Source organism: Amphibalanus amphitrite, unplaced genomic scaffold, assembly GCF_019059575.1.
Source record: "Amphibalanus amphitrite isolate SeventyFive unplaced genomic scaffold, NRLGWU_Aamphi_draft 000175F_arrow, whole genome shotgun sequence".
NCBI lineage: Eukaryota > Metazoa > Arthropoda > Thecostraca > Balanomorpha > Balanidae > Amphibalanus > Amphibalanus amphitrite.
Window position 1 is genome coordinate 656,858 of NW_024881670.1, and position 26,855 is coordinate 683,712.

General features: G+C 47.7%; 1 protein-coding gene across 1 annotated transcript in view; it reads right to left on the reverse strand.

Moving 5' to 3' along the window:
- LOC122383883 overlaps positions 1–26,855 on the reverse strand; it is a 48,047-nt gene that overhangs the window by 9,482 nt on the left and 11,710 nt on the right. Inside the window, exons 2-10 of the mRNA XM_043370697.1 lie at positions 22,792–22,897; positions 22,294–22,401; positions 20,510–20,671; positions 19,427–19,480; positions 18,992–19,120; positions 15,807–15,950; positions 14,965–15,093; positions 14,316–14,500; positions 12,713–12,821 (exon numbers count right to left, since the gene is read on the reverse strand). Coding sequence (XP_043226632.1) covers positions 12,713–12,821; positions 14,316–14,500; positions 14,965–15,093; positions 15,807–15,950; positions 18,992–19,120; positions 19,427–19,480; positions 20,510–20,671; positions 22,294–22,401; positions 22,792–22,897 — 1,126 coding nt within the window. The remainder of the gene's footprint in view (positions 1–12,712; positions 12,822–14,315; positions 14,501–14,964; positions 15,094–15,806; positions 15,951–18,991; positions 19,121–19,426; positions 19,481–20,509; positions 20,672–22,293; positions 22,402–22,791; positions 22,898–26,855) is intronic.

Here is a 26,855-nt window from a genome sequence, read left to right on the forward strand (position 1 = left end):
GTGACGGAAAGATCCATTTATCACGCTCAAACATGGTGGTTCTATCTTGTGCCTGGCTTTGGGTCATCACTCTCAGGCCTCTGACAAGAAAATCACAAACTAACTGTCCGTTCTCAGACTAACAAATTGACCAAACTCCTCAGAAGTGAACGGCATAGTATCCGTTCGGCAGTTCGTAGGCCTGAACAATATCAGCCCTGGCTTTGTTGATAAGCTCTTAACCCATATCTTGCGGGCACTCAGCTTCTCTAATTTTTCGTCCTAATAATATCTCCGAAACGACGCTATAGCTACAGGCGCGTCAAATTCTGCTGTCACCCACAACTCAAATCGCGCTATGAAAAAATTGAAAGTGTTTTCACTTCTTTGTTTATCGATCAAAACTGACTTTTGTATGAAACGAAACTGGCATATGACCATGTTCGGTGCGTGCTAAAATTGTTTCAATGATGATTAGAAGATCCAACTCCCAGACGTGCTCATCCATTTCAAGTGTCCCTACATAGGGAAGGCTTCATCCAGTTTGTTCTGCACAGCTGCACAATTCACTTGTAATTGCCTGTAGATGAAAATTACAATGAAACGAATGCTTACACATAAAATTTTACTGATATTCTTACAATTTCTATGGATGGACCTTCCTGGAAACCCACACCATGCTGAAGTAGTTGTTTTAGAAGCACCAAAGCTTGAACACGTTAAAACAGACTATTGTATTGTACCTACGTTATCTAAGTATCCAACAAGCTTGAAAGAATGTCAAAAGAATGTTTTGTTATACCTCATCTATGTAGGTAGCCCACAACCATGAATGTCCAAAATCGATAACAAGGAGCAGCAATTATTCACGAGAAGCTAAACGGACCATCAATTGCTCAGTGGTGCGCATTGAGAATGCATTGCCAAAATTTACTACCCCCATTTGTCGCTTTCTAAGCGTTGAACCGAAGCACAATGAAATTCGTATGAACCTCTATACTCGTATACCTTCCTTTGCTACTGATACCAATTTCATTCAGATGCTCAACCTCCTCCCAGCCGATCGGCGCATAACTTCTTATGACGTTTGTCAATTATTTATCAGTATATGTCCGGTTTATCCCAACGAAACGCTAGGATAAAAGGCAAAAAGGAACACCTAGCTCCTTATCTACCTGGCCCCTGTGAAACGGGTCGGTTGTCGGCCTGATCTTGACCCCAGCGCGGCCACGTGGGACAGTTCAGGGTATAACTTCCCAAAGCCGCTATCTCCGGGTGGCAGAGCGAGACAGAGAAAGAGAGAGAGAGAGAAAGAGAGAGAGAGAGAGAGAGAGAGAGAGAGAGAGAGAGAGAGAGAGAGAGAGAGAAAGAGAGAGAGGGAGAGAACGAAGCCCGAAGGAGAGAGAGAGAGAGAGGGAGAGAACGAAGGAGAGAGAGAGAGGGAGAGAGAACGAAGGAGAGAGAGAGAGAGAGAGAGAGAGAGAGAGAGAGAGAGAGAGAGAGAGAGAGAGAGAGAGAGAGAGAGAGAGAGCTGGGTGCGAGCGAGCCGTCCGCTCCACATCTCTCCTCTCCCCTCCCGGCCGCCCGGCCGCCCACTCGCAGTAGGTACGACATGTGAGCGGCCGCCGTGGGCCGCGGCCGGCTGACTTGGGTCATCACATTAGGACCCAGCCGGCGCCAGGGTCAGCCGTGGACACTGATGCACGGTCACGGAACAGACTTTCCCGCCATTCACTATTCAGCTGTTTGACCTGTGACATTCGGAGACGGATCTCACCAGTGGAATAGTCACTGCAGATGTGCTGTTTGCGGTCTGTGTCGGTGGGGTGGAGGTGGGGGGGGGGGGGGGGGGGGGGAAGAACTTGGGTGGTTGTGGGTGCTTGATCTGATTTTTTTTTTGCTAGGCTAAGTCAATTATTAACAGCATCAAATCGCTGATAAGGTGGAGAAAATAGTTCAATTCATTGCTGTCAATCAATTTTTATTGCCCTGAGGCCAGTTTTACCAACAGAAAAATAGCCGCCTGCCGGAATTTTTTTGCCTAAAGATCGCTTCACATATGGAGCGCCTAAATGAGATAAGCACGTACGCGAATGGGGCTTTGCCGTTTACGCTCTGTATGTGAAGCGGTCTTTAAGCAAAAAATTCCAGCAGGCTGCTATTTTTCTGTTGGTAAAACTGGCCTCACTGTTAACCCGCGCCCCGCTGGGCTATTCAGCCATACGCGCCCTGCTGGGGGGGGGGGGGGGCAGATTCTGCCCCCCCTGTCTAACTTCCGAACCGATGGTCGTAGAAAGACGGGGAAAACGGCAATCGAAAGCTCTCAACAAGGCAGATCTTAAGAGCCCGAATTTTTTTGCTCAAGTAGGTCAGAGGTCAGGTCAAGGTCAGGTCAAGGGTACAAAATGCAAGTTTCTACAGTATCGGCCTTGCACCGTAGTTGCCGAAGAATGAACTAAGACTGATTGCCCAAAACGTGTTCTTAGACTACCAAGACAATATTCGTTGCATAGAATGTCATTCAAAGGTCAAGGTCAAGGTCAGGTCAGGTCAGGTCAGGTCACCAAAAACAAAATATAGAAAAGGGCATGTGCGACACATGTTTTAGGGGTTATTTTACTCATAGAATTCAATAGGCACACTCAATAAGTGATATGGACCACCTCTGGATGAATTTCAGGTCGAGGTCAGGTCAAGGTCAGGTCAAGTGAGGTCAAATTTTGAAGTTGGCTGTTAAGGCCTAAAAAGGTGTCTATCTGATGCAGTTTTTCACGGCAAATCGAATGGTGCTATTGCTGTTTCCGTACGAGGTCTAGAACTTCCAAACAAATCATTTTTCAAAAATTTTGTGTGTCGTGACGTCATAAAATTTTGAATAACTCCCACATTTTTGAACCGATTCTTCTAGAAATTGGTATGTAGGTGCCCATAGACCACTTCTTTGACATATTTTCCGGTTTTTTTCGATACACTCAAAATTTTGGATTTTATAAATATTTTTCCAAAAAAGTCAGTTTTTTGAAAAAATTTGGGCCAAAATCCAAAATTTTCAAAAACCCGAGATAGCCATTTGATAGACAAAGTAGAATCACGTATAACCTTTTTGTTACGTCTTGATTCCTTTAAAAATGAAGATGTTAGCGGCGTTTGAAATTTTGCCGTTTTTGAGGCGAAAATGGCGAACATGACGTCACTAAAACGTCAATTTCTCAAAAAAAATTCAGACGGATTTCGCTCAAATTTTCAGGAAACGTGTCAAATTGATGTATAATAAGGTACTGAAAGTTTGACGTCGCTGGCGTAACGCGTTTAGAAGTTATTGGCGAAAAACGGGAGGGGGGCAGATTCTGCCCCCCCCCCCCCAGCGGGGCGCGGGTTAAGTCCGTAAAATCTAACCGATATGCCGTATTGCCGGTTATATTTAGTCATGCGCCGTTCCAGTCAAATCGTCTCAGAACCTCTGCATTGTAATAGGCATCATTTTTTACAGAAAATGCGACGCAGCTGGATGCCGCCATGACACCTTTATGACAGCTCTTTTGTTCAGATCAAGCTTATTTCAATTAAAGTAATTGCAATGCAGCTGGCGTCGCAGCAGAATTATACAAGCGAGAAAAGGCCAGATTTAAACTGGAAAACGAATCAAATTAGCAACGTTTAAAACAACCAGGACACCGTACTGCATTTTAGCTCGGCTTTAGACTTCCACACAGCTTAAAAAGAACGAAAAACTCCCACTGCGAGACAGCTGGTAAGTGACGCCGCCTCACAACGTTGCGAGATAATAACTCTGTCAATGTCAGGGCCCTGCAGCACTGGGGTAGCTCTGGTATTAGGTCTTCTGCACGTGTCGACCGTAATGTGCTGTTGGTCCGAAGAAGCGACATCAAAGGTGGGCTGCAACACAAACGTCAGGATCTACTGCAGAACTAAGTGCGGGTCGATAAGACGCATCTTCTGAGCAGAGCGTGTAACATTTTAGGACGGCTATCCATACGAGAAGACGCAATACCATATCCATGGTGAATGGTGATGAATGCTGACTGCTTACACATTGTTGGAACCTGCTGTTTAACCTGTTTTCATAACAGTCCTTTCGGAGACACATTGAACATGAATATTCAGTTACGTCTCTTTTTTTTGTAACACTCTGGGGTGTTCCGGCGTTTCGATGCTCTCATCGCGTCATCGCCATCCTCCAAATATTATTTCCATTAAAAATCATACTAATATAATGTAGAACGAAAAACGGATCTCATTATTCACGGGCCGTGCTTTATTGGAGTCATAACGTTCCCTGAATCTGCGATGACCGGCTGCCTATGACAGCCGGACCTGGCTCGGGTCCCCGCGGGCCCGAGGAGGAGGGGGGGGGGAGGGTGCCGGGGTGGTCGCTCTGACCGTCCGTCATCACGCCGCTCTCATCCCGGCGCCGGCGGGTGGCGCAGAGGGGCGGGACCGCTTCTGATGACCCCCGATGATGATAAATGTCACTGTTTACCGACGACACGGTGAGCGGCGGGCAGCTGAGCCCCGCCGATCCACGGTCGCTACGGGACGTCTATAGGCCGAGCACGTAATTTTCAGCGGCAAGCAATGAATTCGATGAGGCGATACCGATCGTCTTTGGTTCTTCGTTGAATGGCTGTTTGCTTATGTCGACGCTATAATCCAAGGCCGAGTTTTTTTTAGTGATTAATATATTTTCCTCTTGATCATCAATTTTATGTAATAACTAGCCAATATCGTTCACAGTAGACAGCAACTACTCAAATCTATATGGGTGTTATTTTTATTTTGTTTTGCGTCTGATATCCAGTCAAATATCGTAGGTCATGCCGTGCAGTTTTTCCGCTACTTTGCGGCGCTCTCTCTTTATCTTGCCGACATGTTTACTCGGGCGAGGGAGCCAGTCTCCGCCTCCGTGCCAAGTTCACAGTTGATTGGCCCGGGGTCGTCCCGAAGCGGCCACCGGGCTGACATGAGCTGGGCGTGCTTATTCATCCATGATGCGTCGACAATTATGACTACCGCCCTGACGAGCTGTCGATCGCTGTCGTCCCGCTGTTATCTCGCTGCCATGGCAGCGTTGCAAGACGGCTGACTCAGAAGCAGAGTACTGAGCAGTGGGCAAGTCGCCGGCGCGGGGTTAGTGCAAGTACACGATCAGAGATGGCAGGGTAGTCGTGCCGCCTGAAAGATACTGCACCGCATTACTCTTTCACCATTTGACGTAAGTGCAAATATCTGTCCAGAGATGGCAGGGTAGTCATGACACCTGAAAGATACTGCACCGCATTACTCATTCACCATTAGACGTAAGTGTTAATATCCGCCAGGAGATGGCAGGGTAGTCGTAACGCCTGAAGCATGCTGCACCGCATTACTCGTTCAGTGGTTAGTGTAAATATCCGCCCACAGATGGCAGGGTGGTTGTGACGCCTGAAGGATACTGCGCCGCATTGCTGATTCGCCGCCAGACTACGCAGCTCAGTGAACTGTGAGTGAGAAGTGCCCTACAGCAGTTCCTTTTCGTCGTCCCACACTTTCTGACTCTAACGAGTTCGCCAGAAGATGGAATTAAGTAAGCGATCATACGTCCCCTGAGCGCCAGCTTCTGCTAAACTTTGTATGCGGCCGGAGATCTGACGGCACCATTTCAATTTCATCTCGGCTCTCCGGGGACCTTTTATGAGACTTCTCAGAAGGTCAGGTCTCATCTCACTCACTGATCACACCGTAACGATCCTAAACCGACTTCACGAGCTCACTGATGATTCTGGCACGTCCCTCTGAGTGCATACTTGATGCTTCATACCCAGAGAAACGACGCGGGGCGGTGTTTTCGGAATAAGCACGGCGCCGTGTTCCAAACAGCCGAGACGCCCGGTGCGCTCATGGATGCATTCGGGCGAGCTTCCTTTGCCTTTCATCTGACACGCAGATACCTACTATCATCCAGGATGCCGGCCAGGAATAGCCCGATACCGTGAGGATGGGGCGGGGGGGGGGGGGGGCGATGCAAGGGAGGCGGATGAAGGTAACGACGTCCTGTGCTCGATTTAGCTAAGAACGCCGACAGTCGACAGACAACATATGCAATAAAATTTTTGGAATATGCATTTAATTACACTGAAAATGTGCCGTATTTGTTAAGTAAGAAGAGAAGTCTCAATAAATTTGAATGTGGAACTCTCTCAAGGGTTCGGCATTCATATTCGATCAAAAATTGTCTGAACGATTTAAGACAATGATATCACAGTGCAGTTGCGTTATACTAATGCGTTCACCCGTGCAATGAGCATCTTCGTGTTGAAGTATAGCATTATCGGAACATCTTTGATGCATTCACCAACACATACTGGCCTCACTCTGCTTTCATTGGGGGTATCCGACGTTCATTATGTCCTTAAAGACGCTGGAAAGACGCTGGAAGGCATAGAACTGAGAGTAAATGCGGGTTTAAACTAGCGGTGGAGTTTCGTCATTTCCTGTTATTTGCAGCGGAGCGCGACGCCAGTCGCCATAATCGCACTGTTTTCTTCTCAAAGGCAAGAACCATTGTTTGGAGGAGCCGGAGTGAAAAGGCTCAAACAGTTGTCGCTGGAGAAAAGGCCTCCAATTCTTCTCCGGATCTTGCTAAACAAGATCCGAAGACTTTCGGGTCAGTGTCGGCTATGTGAGAAGGCGGAGGTGTGTGGTGTGCTCTGAGGCACGGTTCAGAAGAGATTTTTTGCCACTGCACGTAACACATCGCGACTTTGACAGCTGAAATCGGAAGTTCGAAGCGGTCACGTCCAAGCAGGGAAAGTTCTGGGGAAGTTTTCCATTCAGGCTCTCATTGGAGAAGCATGACAGATGGCCGTTAAAACTTCTGTACTTCAGAGCCATAACAACGTGCTTACTAATTAGCGAGGCCCATCATGGAAGCCCACGGGGACGTGCCGAAACTACTATGGCAGAGACAAACCTCGCCGAGCTCTGCAGCACGCTAGTCACCAGACGCTGAGCTGATAGAAAAATGATGCAGCCCCAACGGAATATAACGGCGGAAATCTCTTTCGGAATATTCGGCACGTGCCGCCGCCCTGGAAATCATTCGCAGCCGTGCAATCTCGGCTGGCCGGCCGGGCCGCCCGGACGCCGGGCGCCCATCAGCAGTCTTTGTGTCGCCCCTATAGCCAGAGGCGGTGGGCGTGACGGCCTTTCGTCAGCCGACGAGCACCTGCCGCATACGTAATGGTTCAATATGGGCCGTGATATAGCGCCCTAGACGCCGCCATCACTGCCACCGTCGTCTCTGAGTGTGGTGCTCCCCCTGCCTTCTCAGGAGTCCGCGATATTGGGAGGGTACAAATCAGGGCATACTGCTTCATTTCAGAGGTCGTGCCAACAGCTCAGTCAGCTCAAGTTGGTCTTAGCTAGAACGGGTAGAAGTTACGAGGCTTCAGATATATGTATCTTGTGAAATTTCGTCCGGTAATGATGGATCATTTTGATTCCGTGCAGGCTTCAGGGCATTCGTAAGTATCAAAGGATGTAAACGGCGCACCAACATACGAGACCCATGTAGAAAGACGACGACCGAACCAGGTCCATGCAATCTCCTCATGCAATCCATGCAAAGCAATTCAAAGAGGACTAACGTGATAAGCAAAAGCAGCAAGTGCCTTTGTTTAATAAAGGATGAATGTTACAAAAAAAAAAAACATGTGTGACATGAACAGAGTCAGTTTTGAGCTCAGACAGCCATCCACTGTTGTGTTCGTGTCCGTGATGAGGCGGACCGAGAACAAAGTGAACGACGCCACGGCGAGACCGGCTCGGGACTGTCACGTTCCATTTGGTCGTGACGACGTGATGGCGTGGATGGACGGCCGGCCGGCCACGAGAGGCGGTGGGTTTCACTGTAGCGTGAAATGGCCGGGCGCGCCTGCAGCCGGGGTCATGCAGCTGTTCTGTTGGATCACAATGAAACCACGAGCAATCGGACGGATAAAACATCGCGCTGAGGCCAGCTGTGCAGACACAGCAGCCCACATAACCCACCGGTTCGGGCGATTCAATGACTGGATGTATCGGTGTTCCGACAGCAAACGGAAAATATGGGGCTGACATAACTGGATGTTTGATGAAGCGTTTGATTATATGGAGGACTGGGGTACAGAGTCCGGGGCCCGTAACTGCCATCAGCCCTGCCCACTGGTTCAATGATACTCTGGAATAGGGAATAGCACTCACTCCATCGACCCGTTCCTTCTATGTCCTTACTCATGACACAGAGTCGCTTCGAGATGCACCGTCTCCAGAGAAATCAACTGAGTACATAAAGGAGAGCATTTAGTGGTAGATGAACATCTACCATGAGACCCATATAGGCCGAAATCAATAGCTCAATAGCTGGCTCTATTATCCATGTCTATGAATACGTAATAGGGGTGCGGATAATACATTTACTGTTCGGTATTTCGCCTCTCGGCGCTGAGCCATATACTGCTGTCTATTGGGAGAGGCGTCCAATGCGACTGTCACTGGTCATAGTGACTGGCGCCAAAAGGAGTCAGCAAGTCCTTTTCTTTACAGTCCTCTTTTTCTTATTTGCTCGGTGTACGATTATCGTTCTAAAACATAACCAGGCGTGGGCAGATGAGCATAACGAATATTGGATATTGGATAAAAGTAGTTGCATGCAGAGCCAGACAGACACATTCATCAACACTGGTTACCAATTATTCATCATTCCCCATTGGTAATATCAAGATATTGCACTGGCACCAAACATTACGGCATCTCTCTACGGCTGCGCGCCAGACCATTTATTTTCCTCCATTTTCATCATCAGCACTCGACCTGGATTATCACTGACCATCTGTGCAGCATCTACCTTCCGCGGCAGCCTCTCCCCGCTTCCTTCTGTCTCTGGGGACGACACGGCTGCCCACTCTACTTACAGGGCTAGTCGCGGAGAACGGTCCCAGAGGGGTTGCATCAGTAGCTCCTGTACCGATCCGCACAGCCGGCCGATGGGCAGCGCCGCTTCGCCGTGAACCTGCGGTATGAGTGGCTACGTACTGGAGTCGTAAGTGCAGCCAATGTCGACCAGACATACTCAATGCTGGCGTCGTGGTCACATCGGCGAGGCTTCCGCTACCCGGAATATGCGCGAGGTGCGCCGACCTGTGTGGTATCTGTAACTGAACCCTGGAACTTTATCGTTAAAGCCCACTAGGCTTCAACGCCCCGAACAGCAAAGCCACGAGAAAAGCCACCACGATTGCCTACAAGCAATCAAAACCACATGTGTTTCAGAGGCTTTTGGTGGCGCAAATGAAACTTGGCGCCCAGCTGGGACTCGCTGTGGGGATTCTGACATGCGAGTCACGCGAACGCGACTCGTAAATTTGTTGGAGCCTGTGTTCTATTGGCGCTAAATGGGTGACCGCAATCTTGCAAGTGTCGAGCCGCGAGATTCGGATCACAGCTGAGATGCGATCCGAAGTGGGTCATCGCTGCTCTTGTCCTCTAACAAACCTTTTAGGTAAAACATGACGAACAGAAAAGACAACAGCAGGAAATAGATTGTTCATATTTTTATATGCATTAGGTAATGGTCAAATCATAACGGCGTCAGCTATAATTTGTAGCAATAATCATGCTTTATAGCTGCCGCTGTCAGATCTTCATCAACTTACTTTTTACGTGTGAGGTAGCAAGTTTTTAAAGCCCTATGTGATGTCCTAAAATGTGATACGACGATATCACCGACTCAAGTATTTTCGCCAACACCGCGGGCTAGCAGACGGCCCATAAAACAGCAATGTAACTGGTTTGAGTAGGTATTTTGAGAAAAAGAGCTCCGTAACGCCCAAAGTATCAGCTTCTGAACTACACGAACGGTGATCTCAGCTTTTTAACGGTGTTGGAGCAATATCTATAACTCACTGACCCCATACGAGCTCACAGTTGAAACGATGAAATATCAGTGTCTCTAAATTGCTTCTGAACTGCCTTTCAATGGCCTCCTAGATTGCCTTTCTCACTTCGGATTTCCTCCCGGACCATTATGAAACTGTGAAAGCCTCTAAGCAGCCTCCGTCTGGCTATTTTGCTCTGAGATCAAAATTATTGTTTGCGGATTGAGATAGCACGAAGTTTATGTATATGTAGACGAGTCACAAAGAGACAGCTATCCTGGATGCTGGCTCACTTAGCCCACAATGCACACAGCTCACAGACGCCTGCTGTGTCAGGGAGACACTCGGCAGTTCTGACTGCGGTCTCCCGTCTCCTCTCCACTCTCAGCAGCTCTTTCTCCGACAGTAATCCACCAGTATAACGCCTTTTGGGGCGACTAACGGAGCGAGCGAGAGGGTGAGCCTTGCACGTGCGAAATTTCGAGGGGGTACCTCCAGCTGACTTGTGCACGGCACCCTACTAACCGGTCTCTAGCGATGTGCCAAATTTGAGCACAATCGGCCCAGCCGTTCTCGAGATCTGGAAGCGGCACCCTGCACGTGCGCACGTGCAAAATGGGTCCCAACTGACTTTTGCACGGCACCCTACTAACCGGTCCCTAACCACGTGCCAAATTTGAGCGTCATCGGTCCAGCCGTTCTCGAGATCTGGAATCGACCCCTGCACGTGCGCACGTGCAGCAGCACCCCAATTCTGGCACATGGATATGCATTGCCTAGTGGGTACCTACCTACATGCCAGCTTTCAGCGCAATCGGCCAAGTAGTAACCGAGATATTGCAACAATTACAAAAGTGACACCTCTTCGTTTTGCACGTGGCACGTGCATAAGGGGTCACCCACATGCATCGGAAATAGTCCAATACTTGGTAGAAGGAATGAAGCTACCCTACAAAAATTACCGCGTGTAAATCGGTCAAGTGGTTGCTGAGATATAAGCGTCGCAGAATCGTGACCACGGCCGGCCGCTCATACTCAGAAATTTCCGTTAATCTAAGGAAAGACTACGCTCGCTTCGCTCGCTCCGTAATCAGAAAACAGGACGCTTTTGGCTCACCAGTCCTTTCTTCTCTCCCATGTACTGCCTGATGTGTTCGATAGTTTTGATATTGGACTCCCGCCTTATTGACATGCAAAGCACATTAGAATGTTAATGGCTGTTACTTTTTGACAGATAGTATAGCGCATTAGTTTTAGCAACAGGCGGCAAAGTAACTAAATATTTTGCAAAGAAAATGTCGGCATGTAAATTGGACCTCGTCGCAAGATGGTGACTGGTGTCATCACTCCCAGTAACTTTGAAGGATCCTACAGTTCCGGGCACAACAGGTTATGTGTCGACGCATCGACGGAACTTTGAAGAAACTTTGCCGGACGTCTCAACATCGTCTGGGATTGACAGAGTTTGAAGCAGCGAGATGAAAGTCCAACAACTAACAGAACGGAAGGGAAAACACCAATTACGCCCTACGATGCTTCCTCCTGTTGCCTAGCTTAATAGAAGTGTTGAACTTTTTGGAAAAGCATCTTCTGTCGATTGACATTGCTAAAATGTTGTTAAAGGCATGTCGTCTACTAAAAGAGGCATGTCGTAAATGTCATATACTGATGTCATAAATGTCATACACTATGACATTTTCATGCACTAAATGTTTGAAGTCATACACTAGCCTTGTCATTCCGGAGGTGACGCGTACTATGTCCGCCCTAATGGTGACCCCGACCTTACCGACGATAGCGCTACGGCACCCAGAGTTAGGTTAGGGCACTCGTCAACGGATACGGTTAATTTCCGCTGCCGCTCTGGCTGCCACGTCTAAAACGCGGCGGTCTGACGTGCAATCACGTCTGATGCGCTGCGCTGCACGCTGCTCTGTTTACCAGGACCGCCCGTAAGCCTGACGGAGAGGTGTCTGAATATCTGCCATCGTCCGCGGCCATCTAATGCGCTATTCAATCTACCAAGTACCAGCGTCTGCTCTAACTAGAGAGTTGAAAAGCTCAGTGTTGGTCTTCTCAGAAGGTAAATATGTAAATGTGTATGTCTGGATTTTTACTCGAGGTTTACTGATGCAAGTCCTGGAGCCTCATCAGGGACTTGATCCCCACGTGAGAGCTGACCGAGTGCCTGATGATAATTACGGAACGATAATATCCGGGATGTTGTGAAGCGCCCACGCCATTGATTCCACACCAGCGCGCACCGCAGCAATTAAGCCAGAAAATGAGATGTTCGGCGCGGCAGTTAGTTTGAAGTCGCTCGGCAGAGCAGGCCACTCAGAGATTCGCCGCTAGATAAGCCAATCTGCTGAGGAGCAGCCCGGCCGACTGATCGAAGACCAATTGGCTGCCTTCCGAATTCGTGGTAAATAAATATCACCTTCAGATTCGGGTCTGACAGAAATGTTTTCTTTGCGCTCCTTTACGTCCACAAAGCACACAGGCTCACGCCTGGCTACATCGTTCCAGTTCTTCAGCGCTCTCTACGAGGATCAGTTTTTTTGTGTTCTTTTGTAATATTAATACAGTGGAGCCTCTGAGTTCATGGAGCACCTATCTACTGAAGATGAATCGATTATCATTGATAATCGATTCATCCTATCCTATCTACTGAAGATAATCGATTCATTGATAACTTCATTTACTTGTCATGCATGGCCCATGTAAATTTGACTGATGTATGCTAATATGATTACGGTAAAACGCTCCTCACAAGTGTTGCGTTGCCTTTTCGTTGGGCGGCCGGGTCGGGTACTCACGGTAGAGTGTGAAGGCGCCCTCAGTCTGGCCGACCTCGTTCTTGCTGACGCAGTAGTATTTTCCGTAGTCGTGGTCGCCGATCTCCCGAATGTGCAGCTCCGATATCACCTGCGGCCGAATCACAGTCGGTCAGGCAAAATATGGACTCGGGTGGTATAGATTCCGGTCAGCGCCAGTCAGAGGTTCTCATCACAGAGTCAAAGAAGTTGGGTCAGTTTCCGTCCGGTGTGTTCAATTTGTTCTGTTCTGGTTGTTTTCGGTCGTGACATGTCTAATGGCGCCTCAGTGAAGTCAGCCTAGATAAGTTCGGGTCCAACTATTTGGGTTTGTCACGGAAAACGTACAGCATGCCAGTGAAAAGTTTCAACAGGGCGGCGAAAGTTTTCCGAGTTGCCGGCATTGCCAGTGCTATTTCCCACCCCGGCTGTGCCGTGCTCCCAACACAGGCCTTCATGTTTCCTGAGCTGGGGCAAAACCAAGATTCCTGCATTCGCCAATACAAGAGAGAGAGAGAGAGAGAGAGAGAGAGAGAGAGAGAGAGAGAGAGAGAGAGAGAGAGAGAGAGAGAGAGAGAGAGAGAGAGAGAGAGAGAGAGAGAGAGAGAGAGAGAGAGAGAGAGAGAGAGAGAGAGAGAGAGAGCCTCCCGAACACCGAGCTATTGGGCCGAATTGGAACAGCCAACCCTAATCCCCCGATAACAAGATAACTTAATACGTCACTTGTGATGAGATTGGATGTGTTGTTGGGGAAAAGGATTAGCCGGGTAAAAGCTGGTGTAAAACACAAACGAAATGCTTTGGTGCGCAGCCGAATGTTGTTCTCAGTCAGGTATAGCGTCTGTGAAGAATAACCTAGGGCCAGGATTCAAGCAGCGCAGAAAAAGTAGCCCACGCCAGACAGGGCTGGGGGATTTGTCATTAAACCGAAATCCGGTTCAAACTGTTCAATTGAATTTTCATGAGCTCAGAACTATGCTCTGTGCCTGAAACTTGTCATGTTTGACGTGCATCGTCAATTATAGTACACGGATTACGGAACCTCTGCTGAAAACCATAAATCTGCACATATACTTCACACACAATTCGCAGAAATATTCATAAGGGCTGTCATTCCTCCAGCCAGCCAAGACGCACAGACAGGTGCTATAATGGATTCATAAAGACATCAATTTCACAACTGAATGAGTTGGCGTATAGCAGACTCGCGTCAAAGATCTCAATGGAAGCCTTATTGAAAGTAATGTAACGAGCATCCGCCTCCGCACCTGTTGCTAACAGTATGTATCTTGCGTCGCTTCGCCACTCATATGTTGAGGAAGGAGGACAGATACAGCGTCTGTCATCAACGCCTGCCTTTTCATCATGTATTAGAGAGTTGGTCGATGCACAAAGTGCTATGACTTTTGGCATGCGCTTGAGCCCATTTAAATTAGAATTACTAGTTACCCGTTAACTTTGACTTTACATAATCTGTAATACCTCCGGCATGAACGATGAAGCAATATCATAATCTAATTAACCTAATGTTGAACATCCGAAAATGTTTACCTACGATTCCTTGGGAAAACATTTGGTGATGCTGGCAGACAAGTTAATGACCCACCTCTCGCGGCGAGCCGGGCACCTCGGCCTGTCCGGTGATGTATTTGGTGCTGTTCTCCAGCACCTTGCCGTTGAAGCGCCAGTAGTTGAGCGGCGCAGGAGACGCGTCCACCCGGCACTCGAAGGTGACGGAGTCGCCCCGCTCCTTCACTTGCTGGTTGTTGGTGCACCGGATCAGCGGCGGATCTGCGGAATATTTCAGTTCTCAACAATTGATTTATCCTGCGGTATTCGAAGTTTTTGTGGCTTAGATATTATCAAACACATTACCGCCAGTGATTATACACACATACTGCGCGAGCGCGACCGCCGTACATCCGCTTTTCTAAAGAATAAAGAGACTTCATTATCGCATCTGGTATCAATACTCCTCACTCAAGGCGTCCTCTTTTTAGACCGCTTACGATAGAAGTAGCTCTAAGTTGACGGCCATTACTGGAGCGTATCAAGTAGGTATCGACTTGCGAAATGATGCAATTCCCTCGCCTATGACTGACGTCAGATATTACAAAAATATAAGTAGGGTTGTAGAAAACATAACTAGCAATCGATTAGCCATACCATCCTTACTACACGCATGCACCAATAACACTGCATTGGACCGGCTAGCCAGCCCTCTGGCCGAATCTCCGACATTTGACTCTACTCACACATGACGGTGACTTGGAACACTTTGCTGGCATCCGGAGGGATGCCGTTGTAGGCGATACACCTGTACAGACCACTCTGCTCCCGATGAATACGAATCAACTCCAGATTTCGCTCGTCCATGTTGGTGGCTGTGGTAAAGGCTTCACAGTCAGTTTTAAAGGCAATGTGACAGTAGCTCTGGAAACGTCTTTCAGTCAGCTTCATTCCTTTAGCCAGGCACAGCTCGATTGTCTTCGAAATCGCGGAGGTTCAAATGCGAGTCAGTTCGAGTCATGTCAGGGTGGGATCAATTGAAAGCTGACATGATATAGGGCCGTGATAGTGCGATTATGTCACCGTTGATGGCTCTACTTGGGCCAAGCCCTGCTCATTGGTTTTGGATGGTGATTTGACAAAAGTTTCTTGGATATTAGCGCATTACCCGGTAGCAATGCCGACTGATCATAAATCAAATATGGCACATGAAGTTGATTTATTTCCGTCGAACTCATGCAGCATTGATCCTACAACCAAATTATGCATCCGACGAGCATCTCGCGCCGTTCAGTTCAGCTCATGAAATCAAATCGCAGTATCAGTAACACATTTAGCATACACCAACTGCTCGTCAAAATATCCCACTACGATCAATCAAGAACCGTTCTAGGCTCAGCGGCACGACTACTGTACTGCCCCAGGAGACCTCTTCTCTCTCTACCTCCCTCTCTCCCTCATTCACCCTCTCTCTCCCTCGCTCTTCCTCCCTTCTTCCCTCCCTTCATCTCTCTTCTTAATTCTCTCCCTTCCTCATTTCCCTCGTTACCACACGCTCACTAGCCCTCCCCAGACGCCCAGAACGTACCTTTCCAGGATCCCTTTCGGATGAGACCTCCATCCGGGTTGTCCCAGGTGATGGAGGGTCGAGGCACGCCGGCGGCAGCGCACCGCAGAACCAGGTTGTCTCCCTCGCTCACACGGATCAGCTTCGGGCCGTCGCGAAGATTTGCTGGCGATCGCAGGCGGGCAACGGTGTTAATGAATGAGGTGTGACAGTGCACACAACACGTTTTGCTCTTTTGACATTTTTTGTACACTAGGCTGCTCAGACATTGTCCAGTCAACTTTTCTGACAGTATAGTTGTGATAAACGAGATTTTGGCACTTATATGGGCATGGTTTGACACGTACCTACACATCTTTTTAGTTATGAAGGTCATCAGATAACTTATTCATGGTGAATTCAAATTGCATAATCCAGTTGGAGTCCAGCTGGAGTGATATTCAGGAAGGGACAGCTCAACCAGCATAAACAAAGTCATAATAACACCAGGGTTAGATAGTATTCTTTTCATTTTGGTTTTATATCGAATTGTCATCCCTCTCTCCAACATTTCAACACGGATCAGAGCTCTACCGTCAGCTTTATTTGCTGCCGGTATCAAATCCTGCTGAAATGAGAAAACCAGAGCCCTGTTCGGGTCCGCGCAAAATATTTTGCTGAGTGTGAAGTCACACATGCGATGATGTCAGCCGCCTAGCTCCGCCCATGCTCCGCCCCCTCTCCGCCGGTTCGCAAAGCCGAGGGCCACGCGACACGCGGCGAACCGTGGCGCGGATGGACTGGTGTGTTTCGTTCAGTTACTAAGTGAAATGCGTTCAAATGTGGTTAATAGAAATGTGCCACTGAAAAGAAAGATAATGATACCAAAACAACACCATACCATGGATGATATAACACTGGATTGGTGTCTCGTGGAAATTAACATTGGGATCCGCGACATTGGGATCAGGCCTGCCATCTAGCGAGAGAATTATCGTAAGTTAGGAGCAAGCCGAGTGAACGCCATCTCCCAGCATTATGACACACGTGGGTGTGGTGTGTTAGTTGGCTTGAAGTGCATATTCCCACGAGTTGGAGGTAATCTTACTGGACTTGAGACGATAAAAAATGTCTTAAATGCTTGAAAGCCAAAAATGTCAAGCAGCATTTAGATAATAACGAAAATAAAATGCGTAAGACGGTGTTTATTGAAACGCCCAGTCCCATCGGCTTGGGCGACCTTTTCAATGGTCATTTACTCACAATGGTACAGCAGTTTGGCAATATGTCATACATATTTGGTAGGCTTAGTCCTTCTTCTCCGAATTTCGCTTGACTTTCTTCATCTTAGTTAATTGTTACGGCACGTGCCACGTGCCAACTTAGGGGCGTCGAAATTGTTCCACATAAAGTAACTCCGCAATGGCTAGGCCCATTACAGTTACGCTTCGTCAATAGTTAGGCACACAGTGGCCAATGCATTTCCATGTGTCACTATGAGGGTGCTACTGCACGTGCGCACGTGCGGGGTGCCGCTTCCATATCTCAAGAACGGCTGGGCGGATAACACTCAAACTTGGTACACAAATGTCACATCGATGCTCGCACTGCATTGATCAGTGCTTATAATCATTGGTGCAGAGTCGTTAGGAAACTGATGAAATAAGATGCGTGGTGTTTATGCCTTTCTGTTCCAGCAGCTGATTGATCCGCAACAGGAGATCCTTGTTTGTGAAGGCTTCGTCTCCCTTTTCCATCCCTTGTTTAAAATAACCTTAACAATGTACGAAGAAGATCACGCATCAAAGTTGTTTTAGGCGGCTATCTTGGGCCAGGGCTGCGGAGTTGTAGTCAGAGCCAGCAGTTCTGTTCCGACTCGGAGTCGGTTGATTTTCAAAAGCTGTAGTCGGAGTATGAGTCGAACGTCACCGAAAAGTCATCGACTCCACAGACTTACCAGGGCTGCAGAGTCGAGTCAGAGTCGGAGTCTGTGTGAATCGACAGTTCTGCCCGGAGGAGTCGGAGTCGATATTTGGATACCGGAATCGGAGTTGGAGCCAAAGTCACTGAAATTTCATCGACTACGCAGCACTGGTTGGGTCTTTTTCATAGAGCGTCTTGAATGACATATTGAGCGGCAATGACGTTAGCAATTCCGTTCAACCTTTTCATTAGACTTATAGATAGTACTTAACGTTCGTTTTGTTCTTTGATCGAACAATTTGTTTGATTTAGGCCAAGTAAAACTCATGTGAAAAATAGCGAAAACGACACGTGCTGGCGAAGTCTCCAATAACTCCCTGTTTCACGATTTAATGAGGAAATAACATGGAACTGCTTATCTTATTACTGACCCTGCACATAAATCTATTAATTTCTTCGCTTTTACTGGCATATAAAGACATAACCTTTTGAAAAATTGCACAACAAGCCCGCTACCACACCACACTCCCATGTGTCACAATTTGGTCACAATGCTAATCAGCGGCGTTCACTCGGCTTGCTCCTAACTTACGATAATTCTCCCGCTAGATGGCAGGCCTGAGCTCAATGTCGCCAAAAACTGCCAAGACACCAATCCATTATTATCTCATCCATGACCATACTAACCACTTACAATAAGAAATATATGAGGGTAAACTTTAATCCGCGCCACTTTCGCCTCCTGCAGCTACTATTTTCTTCTTGCGCAAAACTGAAAGATTTTGCGCGAGCCTACGTCACACGTGTGACGTCATACGCCGAAGGGCGGAGTTTGGCACCCGAGAGACCCCAACTGCGCATGCGTGGTGCAAAATTTTACAATAGGATGCGCTGCCCGAACAGGGCTCTGGCCAAACATCGTGTGTTGTCCCCCCAGCACCCTCATTCTGGCTGAAGCCATTACACTGCTTTTGACAGAGGAAATCCTTGATGGAGATTGCAGATCGTGCAATGCTCCTTCGAAGCTGCGAACATTTGCATAAAATGGGCAAAGTAAGGATCCGGGATTACGTGGCAAGCTGCAGCAGAAGCTTTTCTCAGAAGGCTTTGAATTTTCAGCCGCGCTTAACGCGGGTCTTCGCATATGGTTGAAGGCCGCACGAGGAGATGAAACGAGAGATATTCTCAATCATCAGGACTGTGAGCACGACCGCATGTGAGACGGTGAGTGGTTAAGGGAGGGATTGAGCAGAGCCTTGTGAGTTTGAAAAAGGGTGAAGTCGAGTGGCCAGTCGAGTACTGACGTCTGGCGATCCAGGGCGGGATGAGCAGCGTGCCGGCGGTCGTGTTAACCAGCGTCGTGTTGATGCCCGGGATGCCGTTCTGACCGTCCTTGCCCGCCTCGCCCTTTCGACCTCGCGGGCCCACCAGACCTGGCCACGGCAACAGGTTAATGAGTGAACAGTAACAGACTTTCAACAACACATTATTGTGGATTTTAGTGAAACGTGGATTTTAGCCTGTTTCGTAACACAAAATGAAAACACAACGAATTTGTTTATAATCGCATGCCCATTAGACATTCTTCATCTCTATGCATTTGTACTGAGCTCTTCCTCGACATTTCTACACCGATGACTCTGAGATCCGGGCGATCTGAAAACCCAAATATCACCACCACCTTCTCTAGCGTCCTACCGGTAAATCAAAATAAATCCACTTTTCGTAATGATACTTACCGACTTCTCCTCGTTCCCCTTTGGGACCTGCATCTCCTTTGGCACCTTTCTCGCCTGAAACAGAAGAAACCGAGTGAGTGCCGCTTCGCTGTCGAACCGTAATGGCGTAGGAATCCGTAGGGACGCATCCGTCCTAATCTAGACACTGAAGGCTCCATTCGTTTTCATTCACTGACGCGTTTCGGAAATCGACAATGCTGAATCGAATGTAATAACGAGAAGTCTTTTGCTCATTATTTATCCATTTATTGCACATCATCGATAATATTCGTGACTCTTGTATGTATATACATACCTATACATCTGTACCTATGTATCTATTTATTCTAGAATGTGAGTCAAGTAGGTATAATTTCGAGTTAGATCGCAAAAATGATAATGTGAAGAACTCTTGATCAGGGATTTGGCAATCACCTTTTTCGAAAAGGGAAGGTCACTCAGCTATCTCACAAAAGCGTGGATACTACGATTTCTCCTCCTCGCACCGAGCTTTAACTTCCCAAATCAGTGATGTCACTCGGCCTGAATTCGCCAAAAGCGCTGTGCTGACAGGTTTATTTGAGGCTCGACTATCACTGGAGAGGCCCTTACTCCAGCCGCCGAGTGTATCTGTGACACTCCGGATGGAGCTGTCAAGAGCGGCGCCAGCAGACCCACAGCCGCCGGCCAGAAAGTGGTCCCGTGACGACAACTGTCACAAATGTGACGGCCGTGTAATGGTCGTGACGACCGCAGCGGTGGCAACTACATATAGCTGTCGCGATGTCAAGTGTTACGGTGATAGCTCTCGCAATGTCAACTGTCATGCCGCTATGTGCTATCGCGGACACCATACTGAGAAGTAAGCTATCCATAAATTTTAAAACTGAGTGACGGAATTTAACTCTTAAGCTCAGTGGTGATTCTTCGATAACTGGTTGCATGAGCCGCCGAATCGCACGTTTGTGAGGTTCTGGTGGATGCCTTATCCTTACTTATATTTCCCAAGATTACATAAGTATGAAACTTGATAGAATAAAGCTGCATTCATTTATGATAGGAATCTATCACAATCCGACTCCACATCATGACGGTCTCACTGACCATCGTTGCCGTCCCGGCCGGGCAGTCCGTTGATTCCAGGCGTTCCGTCCTGTCCTGGAATTCCGTCCACTCCAGGGAATCCGTCCAGGCCGTTCCTGCCAGGGATACCGTCCATGCCGGGCTCTCCAGGCAGGCCGTCGCGACCCTCCAGGCCGTCTCTGCCTGTAAGAAGCCGTCACAAGCTGCGTCATCACATCATGTACCATTTATGTTTTAGTCGCTTAGTCTTATAAGTTATAAAGTGGTGTATGCAGTAATGCGCAACAAATAATAATCGATCACGTCGCCCTCCAAATGGTGAGTGTACTGATAGGTTTAATTTATTGCAGACCCTTTTGTGACCAACCAAGGCAAATCTGCCACCTATTACATGCGGATTAACCCTCGCCCGTATTGGTGTTTTTCCAGCCGCGAACGTATAAGGGGGGGGGGGGGGTCCGTTGGACCCCCTCCCGTTGCCGTTTCGCCCCTGATCGAGCTAGAGCTTCGCGGAAAAAAACGAGCGTGTTGCCCGTGACGAGAGGAAACCGATGATACCCAATTTTAAGGTCCTAGGTCATTGGTTGACCTTAGAGGTCAGGTCAATGACCCAAAAGTCGGGAAAATCGGGACCTGTTAGAACGTCGTGAAGTGTGGCTGCTATAAGGTTTTTCAGGGTGCTGATCACGAATATCATGTTAGTTTTGATCACAGATGATGTCTTCAGGCATTTAGTCCAGGTCGGGTCAGGTCAGGTCGGGTCAACCAGCAGGGGTCCTGCCGGGTATTCCTAGTAGGTGTCAACCGCCTCTGACAGCTTCGTAACATGTTACGAAGGCACCAAAACTACTTCGTAAATGTTCATATGGTTGCTAAATTCGAATTCAGCTCCAAAAACTGGCCTAGAATCATGTAAAACTCGAAAAAGTGAACCGAGGTCATCAAAGGTCAATGACCTGACCTGACCTTCAGGTGACCTTGACACCCACCCTAATGCATGGGGGCAACATCATATAACATGTTTGAACACTTGAAACCACGAAAAGACTGCAAACGCGCGGCTAATGCGAGCCGACATACGCCGAATCGCGATTCCGGCCAAACATGGTCTCGAAAAGTAGGTCACAGGTCTAAGGTCATTTGGGTCAGGGTCATGAAATTTTAAGGGCAGGTGTAAAATTAACGCGAGGGTACTGAAAGTTTCGTCGCGACCAGCCGCTTTTTACGCGAGTTATTTGCGAAAAACCATGGGGGGGGGGGGTCCGTTCGACCCCCCCTATACGGGCGAGGGTTAACAACGCCGAGTCGCCTCGAGCCAAAATGCCTGTGTGGTAGGCTGTACCGCAATGCACCCGCGCCCGGCGGAACACTGCCGCTGCGGTCGGCAGGCGGCAGCGGAGCGGACGCGGCAGGCGCTACACCGAACCTAACCCGGCCGCTTATCACTGCCGAGAATACGCGTCGCGTTTATCATGCAAATGGTGGTAATCATTTTCGCTGGCCCCCCCGTTGACCCGGATGGGAGGGCAGCTTAGGACCTCTGTGTAGTGGGATTTCACAAAGATTACAGATCTAAGCCTTGCTTTTATATTTCAACCACATGGTGTGGCGCCTTCCATTTACACGGATAGCTGTAGGTATTATGAAAGGGACAGCGTTTATCATCGTTGCTGAAAAGCAGCCTATCTGTTTTTAGCTATATAGGTTAGTACATATATGCCGCAACTCTAAAAACCTACGTTGACTGACGACCGTTAAGGTGTGTCTAAGGTGGCAACACCTTTAGTTGATGCTCCGGGCCTCACCTTTTTGTCCCTTGTTGCCGGTGTAGCCGCGAACTCCCTTCAGCCCCGGTGGGCCGATAGGACCGGGCTCACCCTTCACTCCGGGCAGGCCTGGAAGACCGATCTCGCCTGCAAAAATGAATGACAGTTGAGAAACCCATGATAAGCAGCATGTGAAATGCTAAGGGAAAATAGTAGAGTTCACTATAGTATGGTGCATTCCAGTACAGCAATGAGTGAGACAAGTAAAAGCAAACATTCATATATTTTGTTAAAACATGTGTTCACAAATATTAGATATTGAAAAATGATTAAGTTATTCTGCAACGACTTTGCCTCGCACAGCTCCTAAAAATATATTATACCTAATAATAAATAGCGTTAACCATGCACGTAATCACGTACAGGCTTCCTTTCTTCTCTAGCCTGATTGACCCGGTTAAATGACGCATTCAGTGAGAGCGGAGTGGTGCATTTACGACGGCTCAGTGGCCTCACCTTATATAGCCTTGGCCTCACCTTTGGGCCCTCTCGGGCCTGGTTCACCAATTTCACCCATTGCGCCCTTCTCTCCAGGCTTGCAGAACCTCTGGGTACTCAAGCAGAACTTCCTCAGATCATCCGCCTGAGGAACATAGGAGAAGGCCGTCATCATATACACGCCTTGGGGTGTCTGTTAAGTTAGCGTCAGCAACAGCAAAGAATACGGCGTTGGGATGGACTATAGTCGGGAAATTCGCTGCAGGCAGACACATTCATTTCCTGCAGTTTCATTTAGATGAACAGTGCCTCGGCACCATGCAGGCAGTAACAGAATTATGACCGTCCCACTTCCTTTAGATATGACTGATGAATGACATAGTGCGATTCACAAGCGCCGCTTAATTGCAGCAGCGAGGCAGCACGGAATCAATGGAAACCGAGTGAACTTAATGTCACGACAGTGAGTGGCGCACTGGTATTCACAGTCCTTTGTTTATGTGTGCATGTCGTCCAGTGTACATAGAGATCCAAAACTGTTTTGAGCGCCACTTAGTACGCTTTATCCTCTATATAGGTATCTAATGCACAGCAAAAAAGAAATAAACATAGAAAATTGACATTCTGCTTGAGTACCTAAATGATCTCTGCCTAGGGAAAATGAAGTATGCCTGGGGAGAGGATTGCATCTTATAAACCGCTGCTCCAGCTGTTAAAGCTGGTTAGCCTTATAATCTGTTCAAGCCGGCGATATCGTCACAACAGCTGCTTAAACTTATAAGGAAGCGTATTGTGGACAGACCACGCAACAACATTGCTCGCACCAACTGGTCACTGGTCACTTGGTCGGCGAACTAACAGGCCAGCCAGCGGACAGGCCTCTCACAGCGATGCAATGTTGGATTCGAGCGAAGAGCTTTTGCTTGTTCACTTGCTGGCAGTGGACATTTGAAGCTGTCACTTTCAGCGTGTTGTTTACTTTGATTGTCGATTTCCGACATCCGACATTTTTCTGATATTTTATGCTCCTCGTGCCGTATTCCCTTTGCCGGTTACCTTAGATATTGGCATTGGGTATCCATCCTAAATTTGAGGATCTCTGCTGCAAACAAATGAACAGTGAACACCACTGAGGAAAATTTATGACGGTGCTTTTTATCCCGAGGTCATGCCACGGTTAGTCGTCCCATAATGCCCGTTATGTAAAACGTATGCCGTATAATCCGTAGTTCATTAATATGTATTTGCGGTTAGTTGATAAAGTATACGTTCCATGGCTCTATTGTTGCCTTGCTGGTTTCAGCGGGGCATCCGGCAGCAGATTTCGGTCCGGCGCCAATCTTTTAGCGCCGATGTCAGTAGCGGTCACATTCCATTCAGCCATGGGACAAAGACCGCTACAGTATGGGCTACAGAAGACTGTCACCGCCTTATGGAACAATAGAGCCGTTATGGAAGACTTGGCGACCGTCCTTTGGGAGCGAGGGAGCGAGGGAGCATCCTTTGTACTTAACGCCCTAATATCGGCAGTCTGAGAATATTGCAAAGGTCTGGTGTAAATAAATTCGCTAAATAACATACAATGAATTTAATTAGAGCTTGCAAAAATACAATGGTATCTGGAAAACCATAATCAAGCTTGTATTATTTAACCATCGTGCTGAGCATTTGCACATCATGGTGGTTGTCATTCGACACAGATCGACCAGCAGGGGGTATAGTGGTTGGCCGACATATGATAGCTGGTTCGTACACAGTGTGAGGGTTTTACGACGAGTCCTGTCCGACCCATCTGACACCGCACTCTGCTGCACACCGAACCCATGACGGTCGGACGTGCAACCAGCTGCAAATGCAAGGACATACAACAGTGGCGGCGCCACGAATTTTCGCCAGTGGGGGCAAGCTTGAGGTGACTCTACTGTTGTATGACACCCCGATCTGCAGAATTCAGGAGCACCTTGCCCCTAGCAGTTGACATCCAAAATTGTCCAGATGAAGGAAAAGTTATGGCAAATAAAGGCATTTCTTTGCCATCATCACATCCAGAGGTGGAACTTTTTGTTTTTCATTGGGGTTGTAGTTTGCCGGAGCCCAGGGTATACCCCCACCAAAACCCGAAAAGTCCCCGGATTCGGCCCACTATTTTTCGGGAGGGGCCCACATTTTCATTTACAAAAAAAAAATAAAAAAAATAAAAGTGGTCCATCTCCAGGGAGAGACGGCTGACCCTGTAGTCCCTCCATTGGCTATGTGCCTGGTTGTAGGCACTCGGGTATCGCCAGTCGCCACCATGGTCGTGGCCATAGGCGGCGGAACGGGGAGGGCACCGGGGAACCGTGCCCCCTTTGATTTTGGTATTTTAACATTAGCCCTATGGGCGTTGCATGGAAAGAATGGGATCAAAAGTCGACAGTGCCCCCCTTAATTGAGGGTGTTCCGCCGCTAGGTACTGGTCGTGGCGATTCGGAAACGGTAGGTAAACGCCCAAAATCACAGTCCCTATGAATACTTGTTTCTTTCCACATTTGACACAAACATTACTCAGTATTGGAGCAGGGCTCTTTCCCTACGAGTAACAATTTAAGCCACTCGTGGCAATTGACAACGAAGACCTAAACAGAAATACGTTATTTTTAGACTAAAAAACTTAAAACGAGTCCATCTTTGTATATTAACCCGCGCGGGGCTGGGGGGGGGGGTAAATTTTACCCCCCCTCGCGAATTTTTGCAATATCTCAAAAACGGCGGCGCGCAGCGCCGCCAAACTTTGAGTACCTTTTCTTACATCAATTTGACACGTTCCCTGAAAATTTGAGCGAAATCCGTCGGAAAATTTTTGAGAAATTGACGTTTTAGTGACGTCATGTTCGCCATTTTCGCCTCAAAAACGGCAAAAGTTCAAACGCCGCTAACATCTTCATTTTTAAAGGAATCAAGACGTAACAAAAAAGGATATACGTAATTCTACTTTGTCTATCAAATGGCTATCTCCGTTTTTTAAAAATTTTGGATTTTGGCCTAAATTTTTTTTCAAAAAACTAACTTTTTTGGGAAAATAGTTATAAAATCCAAAATTTTGAGTGTATCAAAAAAACCGGAAAATATGTCAGAGAAGTGGTCTATGTGCACCTACATACCAAGTTTTAGAAGAATCGGTTCAAAAATGTGGGAGTTATTCAAAATTTTATGACGTCACGACACACAAAAATTTTGAAAAATGACTTTTTTGGAAGTTCTAGACCTCGTACGGAAACAAAAATAGCACCATTCGATTCGCCGTGAAAAACTGCATCAGATAGACACCCTTTGAGGCCTTAACAACCAACTTCAAAATTTGACCTCACTTGACCTGACCTTGACCTGACCTCGACCTAAAATTCATCCAGAGGTGGTCCATATCACTTATTGAGTGTGCCTATTGAATTATATGAGTAAAATAACCCATAAAACATGTGTCGCACATGCCCTTTTCTATATTTTGTTTTTGGTGACCTGACCTGACCTGACCTGACCTTGACCTCTGAATGATATTGTATGCAACGAGTATTGTCTTGGTAGCCTAAGAACACGTTTTGGGCGATCAGTCTCAGTCCATGACTCCATTCTTCGGCAACTACGGTGCAAGGCCGATACTGTAGGAACTTGCAATTTGTACCCTTGACCTGACCTTGACCTTGACCTCAAACTTAAAATTAAGTACATGTTTTTAGTTGTTCGTGATGAGATCTTTCGATTGGCGTTTGAATTTTTCAAATCGGACCATTAGTTCGGGAGATAACAGGGGGGGTAAAATTTACCCCCCCCCCCCCCCCAGCCCCGCGCGTTCGGCTGGAGACCCCAGCCCCGCGCGGGTTAATGCCACTGTCGTCTGGAATACGTCTATTACGGAAACGGGTAGTATAAACCGGAATAGTGACTGATCAGACATGAGATATTTTGCAAACGAGGACAACATACCGAACACAATGCCGCAAAGGAACATAACACTGGATCTAAGTTATCTCAACCTGAGGAAACTAAATAATAAATGCCACAGCCTTTTCATATCACCGAATACTTCAATTAACTAGATGATCTTCTTTTTTTCAACGAGCAAATGT